This window comes from Aedes albopictus, unplaced genomic scaffold (genome assembly GCF_035046485.1).
Source record: "Aedes albopictus strain Foshan unplaced genomic scaffold, AalbF5 HiC_scaffold_32, whole genome shotgun sequence".
Lineage (NCBI taxonomy): Eukaryota > Metazoa > Arthropoda > Insecta > Diptera > Culicidae > Aedes > Aedes albopictus.
In genome coordinates this window covers 51,887-62,565 of record NW_026917112.1, presented here as the reverse complement: position 1 = coordinate 62,565, position 10,679 = coordinate 51,887, and the positions used below count along the sequence as shown (strand labels likewise).

Here is a 10,679-nt window from a genome sequence, read left to right as displayed (position 1 = left end):
AGCGCCACTTGCGTGCGCAGCCTTTTCTTTTCTCTTGCTCGTTCATTTTGTTGAACGCAAGAAAAAGCAAGATAAAAGAGGGGTCTTTCTCGTGTTTGCTTACGAGAGTGAGTGAGAAAAAAGAAAAAGCTGTGCACGCTAGAGGAGAGCGCCATTTGACTTGTCGCTTGACGTTTACGTAGAACCAGACAAGAGATGGCATTCTCTATAATTTGTATTCTTTGGTTAATATTCACTAAAAATACTTTTAAATCAAATCGATTAAAAACTTCTCAAAAGATTTTAAGATTTCCGAGTTCCAAAACGTTTTTAGTCTCCATAAACATTTACCAAAAATGTTTCCATACATGTACCAACAAGCATAATGTTTTTAACCCTGAAGAAAAAATAGAAATATAAGGGAATGTAATCTTTATGATTGAACAAACTTCAAATTCTTCAAATTCAGTCACCACCTGCTGGTTGGCGGTTTAATAGTTGGATGACTTTTTAGTTGGGCCTCCGTTAGTTGAGCTATCTGTCAACTATAGACGAATTTCGCGCCAACTCGACCAACGGTTGGCAGCACCCTCTCAGAATCGAATGAAACTTGGTGGACATAAACAATACGTGTTTCTAAGCAACTTTGCATACTTTGTTTTTCGAAATTTTTCAAGAGTAACTTTTGAATAGGACCTAATTTTTTTTCATTGATTTTTTTAAAATCGATGTAACTCAAAAATGACAAGAGTTACAAAAAAGTGTTGTATGGCGGAGTATCGTGACATTCCATGAAGTTTTTTAGAAAAATATCAAAAAATATAAAACTACTTTCTACACTGAAAAAAAGGTTTTAAAAATTAAAACCAATATTGCAAAAAACCCTATGTTTTTAAATCGTTGATTTTTTTTTCTGGAGAAAGGTATTTTAATTACCTACATTTTCTCCGAACAATGTTGCTGTGACATATTTAAGGAAAAAAGTTTTTCTAACAAAAACTTTTTTTGTGTCTACATTGAGTGAATATTTTTCAGTTTGTTTCGTTCCAACAAAGCACCTGGATGTCATAATTCATCTTTAAAGTTGGGAGCTCGATTGGCAAGTTGGCCAACTGGGGCGGTGGTTACATTCCATAGGCGTGACCTCGTACAATTCAGTGAGTAAGACAGTTGTTTGGAATAATTGAAACTTTTTTGTAACAGTTTTTGAGCTACCTTGTGGCTGTCCATAAATCACATGGAGGGCTGGATATCTGATTATATCTTTGAACAACTTTTAGGCAGTGTTCGGAATTTTATCGTGAGTTACTGCCCAACTAACAATCACTCATTTAACAAGCACCTTTATGACGAATTAATTAAGCATGGTGCTGAATAACATTTGGATAATATTCAGGTACAACCTTTGTTCTGGTATGGTTCACACAACTTTGGAGAAATTATAAAGTGCAGTGTTGTGTACCAACTGAACTGTTTGTTGTTAAAAGCGTTTTACAAATATAAGGTAAAACTGTTATTCTGCTCCAGCAAAAAAAATAAATAAATAAAAAAAAAGGAAAATGCTTTTTTTTTCAATTTTCACGGGAATTTATGATTGGCACTTATGCTATGGACAACTTTCATGAAATAATAACTAAGCTTAAATTTACCAAAATCAAGATTCGAACTCGGGACCCGTCAATTGCCAGCCACATGCCTTCCTTTCTGCGCCATCCTTGATATAATGAATTGAAGCACTCAAATCAAAACATAAACTTCCCGTGGTTTAATAATGATAACACTATGATTCCTATTCAGCAGTGGTGAATTAGCACAGAACATAATGGTTAACAACTGAACAACAGATTAATTGAGCTGCTGTTCGGTAAAAAAATACGTGTTTTTCATCCTGTATTCTGAGTCGAAGTATGATGCAACGAAAACGCTTATCCGACTTGTGAAAAACACATTATACAGAAACATGTGCTATTTTGTACATAAACTTAACGAGAAGCAGAAAAAGGTCTTATTAAACTATTTTGTAAAGGAATTACCGTAATCCGGCGTCAAATTGATCACTTTAAAACAACTTTGGCGGATAACATTAGTGACAATGCAAATATTGCCAAAAGAATTTCTGGAAAATCAATACCCAGTGGATCTCCATGAAACCATGTGATAGAATTTTGTCCAATAAATTTAAACTTTAAGTTATGGGGATTTTTTTTATTACCGAACAGGTTTGGGCCGAAGGGTCTCCGATTTCAATGAAAATTTCACCAGAGCTAGAGGTCGTGGATATATGATCATATTTGGAATTCAAAAAAATCATAGTGAACTATTTTCCCGAAAAACGCTAGATGAAATTTCACAATTTTCCAAAATTTCCCTAAATACCCCAAATTTCAAAAAATCATATCTCAAAAACTATGCATCGTAGAACAAACTTTTTTTAGTAAAATCGACGCCAAATTACCTCAGCAATCCGATAAAAATACACTGAGAAAAAAGTTTCTCGGAAAATTTTTCACCATAGAGAAAAAACGTCTAAAAATGCTGATAAAAGTACCGTCTGTATCATAGATTATTTTCAACAAAATTTTTCCTAGCGCAAAAACTAATGTTCTTCCTTTCGTTCTTTGACGCCAAAATGGAATCTCTTACCGTTTTAGAGATATAGTCAAAAAACTAACGGCCAGTCGCTATATTTTCATAGGAAGCCATCTACAACAGCGGCCGTTCACCTGTTACAACATATTTGCTTTGCAACGAGCAAATGACATACGCTAATTGCAACGTAATTTTGACACTAACGTGCATCGGAGTGCACTAACAGCTCATATATGGCACTTGAGTGCCCTTTAAATGCAACAACTTATCAAATTTTGAAATTATTGGATTTGTAACTAGAAAGCGTTGCAAATATTGCAGACTACATCCCAAATTGGACTATCACACTTTTTATGGTTCGCCTAAAAAGTGTGATAGAAGTGCACATTTGCCTCGGATCGTCTCGACTTCTTCGGGGTACTTATTCCTCAATTTACAACGAATAAGTGCACCGAAGACCTCAATTCGATCCGACGTATCCCTGCGATGTAATCACACTTTGAAGGTGTGTGCACACTATTGTGTCAGTCCAATTTGGGGTGCAGTCAGCAATAACGAGCAAACGCATATTTCAACGTATTTTTTTCCATCAAAGCAATCATATGCAAACCGTTAGAGATGAGTGGATATCAGGTAACTATTTATAAGGTCTCTTTACACATGTAAAGCTTTGTTTTGTTTTTATAGTGTTTTGTTGCTTAAATGTTCATTGGTATGTGGATTCTTCTATACACCATAAAGAGATCCTTTTCCACTCAATATTTAATAAATAGCATGGTCTGTGCATAATGTGTTTCTATAATGTGCTTTAGAAAAAACACTTATTTAAAACTTATCGGAACTTCAAAAGATAGGGAACAAACATGTACTCTGTGGAGCTGATCTGGTGTGATGGTTAAAGCTCGTGACTGTCACGCCGAGGATCTGGGTTCGAATCCCACTCCCGACATACTCACAATATATATTTCAAAATGTGAGTTCTTCCTTCGGAAGGGAAGTAATGTGTGGGTCCCGAGATGAACTAGCCTAAGACTAACAATCTCGTAAATACAGATAAAAAACATGTACTTAATTAGTACGGGCAACAAATTAAAACCAAGAGTTAACCATGCCTTCTTAACGCGCTGATAAAACATTGTTGCTTCAAACCAAGCTTTTGCTGTCCTAAGAAGCGACACAATTCCAACAGTGACGATAATAATGTTTAGCAATGGTTTGTAAAGATTAATACCGAGCTCGGTATAGAGCTACTGAGTTGACAATAGTTGATGCAGCGCGGTATGTACGCTCGAGGATCGATCATTACCGTTAAAGTAAGTTTTGATATTAATTAATAAAAAAAACACTGAAATGCAAGATCAATTCATCACTTTTTTCTAACTAACGGTTTGTTGTCAAAAAGACTTCATTAGTTTTGAGAACTAGCATGACAAACCCATACTACTACCCATCATATATTCGAATCAACCAATAAATCGGTGCACGGTTCGAATGATTAAAATATAGTCTAAAATTATTTAATGCTCTAAGATGTCAAGTAAATGTTTAATTTCAAGACATCCTCTAACGTCCTCATTTTCATTCACATCCTGTGCATTCACGAAGCTTCATGGTCAATATTGGATCCTTAACTTTATCTTTTGAAAATTTCTAGAATGCTTTCGTTATTTCTGAACGAAGCAAAAGAATTATAATCAAAAAATACTACACAACTATGCATTTTTGTTACTTACACAGTAAAAAATGTTATATCATTTAACCTGTAACAAAAGGACCTCGTTGTATCGCACACATTTTTCCATCAGTATAAAAATTTACAGCTTGCTCTCAGTATGAAACTTGTGTTCAACATTCCATACAAGAAATTGTTTGATGTAAAATTAAGTTAAATAAGATAGAAATTCGTATGCATTTTTTTTCGTCGGGTATAATTTCAAATATTTTGCTGAGTAGTAATCATTCTCCGTTAATAGTTTTCATTGTTTTCTCAAATTGAAATGGAAAACATATAGGGTATGAGTGCCACAAGTAATTTTACGCTCACCGGTGACATTAGCTCGTTGTTAACCCGTAATTTGAAACACATTTTAGTTAGAAACCCGATCATTGCAAAACATGACTATTTCATGCATTTAAAAGGCACTCAAGTGCTATATATGTGCTGTCAGTGCACTCCGATGCACGTTAGTGTCAAAGTTACGTTGCAATTAGCGTATGTCATTTGCTCGTTGCAAAGCAAATATGTTGCAACAAGTGAACGGCCGCTGTTGTAGATGGCTTCCTATGAAAGTATAGCGACTGGTCGTTGGTTTTTTGGCTATATCTCTAAAACGGTAAGAGATTCCATTTTGGCGTCAAAGAACGAAAGGAAGAACATTAGTTTTTGCGCTAGGAAAAATTTTGTTGAAAATAATCTATGATACAGACGATACTTTTATCAGCATTTTTAGACGTTTTTTCTCTATGGTGAAACATTTTCCGAGAAACTTTTTTCTCAGTGTATTTTTATTGGATTGCTGAGGTAATTTGGCGTCGATTTCACTAAAAAAAAGTTTGTTCTACGATGCATAGTTTTTGAAATATGATTTTTTGAAGTTTGAGGTATTTCACAAAATTTTGAAAAATCGTGAAATTTCATCTAGCGTTTTCCGGAAAAATAGTCCACTATGATTTTTTTGAATACCAAATATGATCATATATCCACGACCTCTAGCTCTGGTGAAATTTTCATTGAAATCGGAGACCCTTCGGCCCAAAGTGTTCGATAATAAAAAAAAATACCCTTATATATCTCTAAAAAAATTTAAGATGCCACTTTGGGGCGAAATTGATCAGAATACAATTAATCATCGATTAGAAGGAAAAAAATCCTTATTCGCCTAATTTTGCTCTTCTAAACACGAATAAGGCGGCAAAACTCTTAAAACTAGTGAATTTGACACTTAAAATGCAAAATAAATTTTCAAATGCTACTCATTATCGATTTTTTTAACCCTTCAGAACGCGCGCTGTTGTAAAAAGTACAACACTACCAGAAAACCTCACCCGTCGTATGCAGCGCGAGCGCGGTGCAGTTTCGGTTGCTTGATGGCGCGCGTCCTGAAAGGTTAAGAATTCTTCGAAGAATACCTCTAGGATTTTCTCCTTTACTCTCCGAACACTCTTCGAATTTCCCCAAAGATTCCTCCCAACTACCGAATTCCTCTTTTTATTGTTCCTAAGATTCTACCAGACATTCATCCAAGTTTCTTATTTATTTTTTCCCCATTTTTTTCCATAGAATACTTTTGGAATTCTCCCAATAATTACTGTAGAAATTTAACCAATGAATCTATCCAAGAAATCCAATGCTTTCAATAAGAATTCTGCCACAGATGTCTTCTTAAAATCTTCCAGAGATTACTGTATGCATTTTTCAAAGAAATCTTTTGGATGAGTTAAGTCAGTAAACAATATTTATAATTGTAGTAACGGCAACAAACACAAAACTGATGAATATAATTTGGGCTACAGTTTTTACATTTTTGTAGGTACATATTTTGGTTATACTACTCAATCCAAATATGGATGATGTATTTTGAAATTTCTTAGGTAAAATATCAAAGATGTGTGGAATGTGGACCCTGAGCTTAGTTCTGATGGACATTTGCTTTATATTTCTTTATATAACAGTCTATCGTGGCATCGTGAACAGATTTATATTTATTTAATCCCAACTTTTCGGATCATCATCTTGGAAGATTTAAGGGCATAATAATATCCACGAAAAGTCTTCCACACCATTCCTGTAGCATATTCAGTCGTAGTTCCTTTCAAGTATTTTCCATTCAAATTGCTGTGGATGGATAAAATTGCATAAATAGAATAACTTTGAAACCAAATAGTTAAGAAACAATATTTACCTGCCGTGGCATTTGGAGTACCACCATGCACCATGATAATCAACTGCACAGTTAGTAGTATGAATATCGTTATCTTTGTCGAACGTACTGAATTGATAACTTTTTGTGCCCGTTATTGAGTCACCCGCCGTTCCACTAAATCCTTGTGCCATAGTCACCTTGTACGCCTCATGCTCACCCGCCACTTCAAACCTCTCGAGCTTCGCGTGGGTTGAGTTCCCTTCGAAATCCTCCAGCAGGACCACTAGCTCATGTGGTCCAGAGTATGTCAGTTGGTGGATGATGTCCAATCCGAGCCAAAACTCTCCACCATCCATGTTGCCGAAGCCTCGTTTGTATTCAGCCCATTCGCGATAGAAATTAACAGAGCCATCGAAGCGCCGCTGGATCACAGCCCATCCACCGCCGTCGTACTTTTGGTCACAAAAAACGCGTTTCGTCTCCTGGGGACCGATTTGTATGTTGTACACGCCGGAAACCTTCGATGGCACCTTATCGCATGATTCGTAAATTTGTTGATGGTTTTGTTGTGTTTTAACGAGGTCACGCAGCTGCCTCAACTCCGTCACGAACGAGGAAATGTTATTCTGAAGTCCGATCTCAAAATTGAGAATGCGGTCCTCTAATGCTTCAAATTTTGCAACAAGTATCTCGTAGCCAAAACCACTCTGAGCAGAAGTGCAAATTATTGGTAGAATAAGCAGGATGGTTTCGAAAGCACGCATGATGCCACTCTTTTTAAACGTTGAGGATAATAATACTGAAGCTGCGACGGTTGTAGCAATACTAAGCGACAATTTATTTCGAATTGTGTAGCATCAAGCAGAAGACCAAGTTTATAAAAAAGGGGATTTTTATTAAGGAGCGGAGAGCGAGAGAAACAAAATTAAATAAATCATGTCGGGTGTTTGTCTTGGAATACATGCACGCATCTAACCAGTGAATCCCCAAAATGATTAATGGTTCAGACTCAGACAGAAGGAGCACGAGCTAAGCCGGTTGATTGTGTAAACGCGTAGGCCAACTCTGTTCTCCGCGTACCGTAATCCGGGGTGAAATTCATCACTAAAAAACAACTTTTGCAGATAACATTCGTAGCAATCCAAATATTGGCAAAATAATTTCTGCTAAACCAGTACCGGGGTGATCTCTATAAAACTACGCGACACTATTTGTAGTTGCGTTACAATCTCTTCTTGCAGTAATCAAAAATACTGCATAGGATTGACAACAGCTGTATACGGAGATAAGAAGATCACGTAAATTCCCATCAAGCGCAGATACTCCACGGTGCGATGATTGCAGTGGATCTGGCGATGTGATGAAACTAGTCTGGAAAGGGATAATTTGATTATTTGAACAAATTTGAAAATGTAAACAAGTCTGGGTGTCCACTATTGGCTAAATCTGAGTGGGTCCACTATAGTCACCGATTTAACATGGTAAGAGAATACGATCTACCCAACAGTGGACCCCAACCACCCAATAGTGGACCCCGTGGGGTCCACTTATAGGATAATTTGATAGAGATTTCAAACAATTATTTTATGAGAAATATAAGGTGATTAGCCTGTATGGCCTTCGGGCAATGCCGGCGAGCCTTTGGTACAACTTGGGGTCTAAAACCCAAGTATATCAAATGGATCTACACAACTGTTGTTCGGCCAATATTGGCCTATGGATGTCTTGTGTGGTGGCAAAAGGGCGAAGTGAGAACGGTCCAATCAAAGTTAAGCCATCTCCAAAGGATGTGCTTAATGGCGATGTCTGGAGCGTTCTCTTCAACTCCCACGGCAGCTCTCGAAGTTCTCTTTGACCTTGCCCCACTACACATTCATCTCAAACAAGAAGCACTTTCTTGCACTTACCGTCTATGGGTACTCGGTTTACTAGAGGAAACTCCAGTCAACCGCAGTTCAACACACACCTCGTTGTTTCCACTTTTGGTGAATTGGGACATACAGTGTATCAAAAAATTGTCCGTACAGCAAATTTTTTGTCAAAATAATTTTTCATTCAAATGGTAATAACTTTTTTATGCGTCAATCAGATACGCTGAAATTTTGACCAATCATGAATCATATATTAAAGCTCCATTGGTAAAGTTTTGAGCGAGATCGAATAAGTTTTCTGAAAGTTATAGAACTTTTAGTAAAATTTATAAGATTTTTGAACACATTTTTAAAACATTATATCTCAATATGCACTCGATGAATTTTTTTCAATTTTTTTTTGTGTTATATTTTATACCTAAGGCTTTCATATGCAGCCATGATTGGAGTTTTATATTCACTACAAAAAATATGAAAAATGTGCGTATGTAGTTGACGGTGTTTTAAAATTTACCATATTTTGCACATATAATCTGCCAAACGTTTTCCACCAATAAAAGTACATTAACTGAACGAAAAATCCATAGGACCTACTCTTCATATGTAGTTTAGTAGGTCCTGTATAAAAAAATATCATTAAGAGAGTTTAAAATAGTTGAAAACACTTGGCACTTTTGTTGATCAAAATATGATAAATTTCCAAATAACACTCTGAACATATACAGATTTTTCATATTTTTTGTAGTGAATATAAAACCTTAAACGAAGCTGCATATGAAAGCCTTAGGTAAAAGCTGTAACACGAAAAATATTGAAAAAGTTTCATCATGTACATATTGAGATATAATGTTTTAAAAATGTATTCAAAAATTTTATAAGTTTTACTAAAAGTTCTATAACTTTCAGAAAACTTTTTCGATCTCGCTCAAAATTTTACCAATGGAGCTTTAATATATGGGTTATAATTGGTCAAAATTTCAGCGTTTTTGATTGACGTATAAAAAAGTTATAACCATTTGAATGAAAAATTATTTTGACAAAAAATATGCTGTACGGACAATTGTTTGATACACTGTAGTTGTCCTTGCTCCAAGTGATCTTACAATTGCTTGTAATTTTCCATATAGGACATTTTCCACGAAGTTCCCTTCCCGGGAAGAGTGGACATCTGGTTATCTGGAAAGAAGTATTTCAGACGGCATCGTATGTTACACTGATGGCTCCCTTCTCGAAGGTCGAGCAGGTTCTGGTGTTTATTCTCGTGAGCTAAGGCTATATCAGACTTACTCCCTTGGTAGACACTGCAGTGTTTTTCAGGCCGAATCTTTGCTCTTATGTGCGGAGTGCAATCAGTACTTCAGCAGCACGTAATGGGCAAAGTAATATACTTCTGTTCAGATAGCCAGGCTGCTATTAAAGCACTTGCTTCGGCCAACTCCAGGTCGAAGATAGTTATCGCTTGTCGAACTCAAATCGAGGAGCTGAATTCAGCAAACGCTGTTCACCTTGTATGGGTACATGGCCATTCTTCCATCGCTGGAAATGAATTGGCTGATGAGTTAGCTCGCACTGGATCATCACATGACTTCATTGGCCCTGAGCCAGCTATTCCGGTATGCAAGAGTTGGGTGAAGCTTCAGATTGACACCTGGGCTGTCACTCAGCACAAACAATACTGGAATAGTTTGGAGTCATGTCGTCAAACAAAATTGTATTGTACTGAGCCATCTCTAGGGGTGGCAAAGTATCTAACAAATCTGTTAAAGCAGAATTGCAGCATGCTGGTCAAAGCATTGACTGGCCACTGCCAACTCAGTTATCACATGGCGAATATTCAGCAAGCTGATTCATTTGCCTGTGATAGCTGTGAATCCGATTATGGAACTTCGTATCATTTAATATGTAACTGTCCAGTTTTTGCGCAATTGCGTATCCGAGTACTCGGGAAACACTTATTAAGTGAAACTGACTTCAGAAACCTGAATCTTCAGGACGTTCTGTTGTTCTTGACCCGCTGTGGTAAAGAGCTATAGGCTCTCTTTACGCTTTATGCGTTATCACAGTGTCCTTCTCAGGGCGCTGTTTGAACCCATTGTGGTACGCTTATGCGTTATTACAGTGTCCTTTTCAGGACGCTATGTGAACCCATTGTGGTACGCTTTTGCGAGTATGATGATCCTATTCCCTTACTTGTCCTTTCCCATGTCCTATCCTTTTTCCTTCCCTTCTCCATCAGGTAAATGATGAATAGGCTCGTGTTCATGGCGATGGCACAAATTTCCCGAATGGAGGAGAACGTGCCTCTAGAGCCGACCTACTGATACCTGATACCACTATATTCACCGATTTAACATGGTAAGAGAATACGATCTACCCA

General features: G+C 36.8%; 1 protein-coding gene across 1 annotated transcript; it reads right to left on the bottom strand.

The window, feature by feature from the left end:
• Positions 1-6,252: 6,252 nt before the first annotated feature.
• Positions 6,253-7,301, bottom strand: LOC134284614 (ficolin-1-like). Its single transcript, XM_062843597.1, has 2 exons — positions 6,471-7,301; positions 6,253-6,403 (listed from the first exon to the last, which is right to left on the bottom strand). Exons 1-2 carry the CDS (start codon positions 7,193-7,195, stop codon positions 6,271-6,273), a joined length of 858 nt encoding a protein of 285 aa, XP_062699581.1. The 5' UTR covers positions 7,196-7,301; the 3' UTR covers positions 6,253-6,270.
• Between the last annotated feature and the right edge of the window lie 3,378 nt (positions 7,302-10,679).

Excerpts from the sequence above, each read along its gene's own strand:
- LOC134284614 (XM_062843597.1), bottom strand. The coding sequence starts at position 7,195 with ATGCGTGCTTTCGAAACCATCCTGCTTATTCTACCAATAATTTGCACT. Across the intron at positions 6,404-6,470 it reads TACTCCAAATGCCACGGCAG|CAATTTGAATGGAAAATACT; the intron begins GTAAATATTGTT and ends ATCCATCCACAG.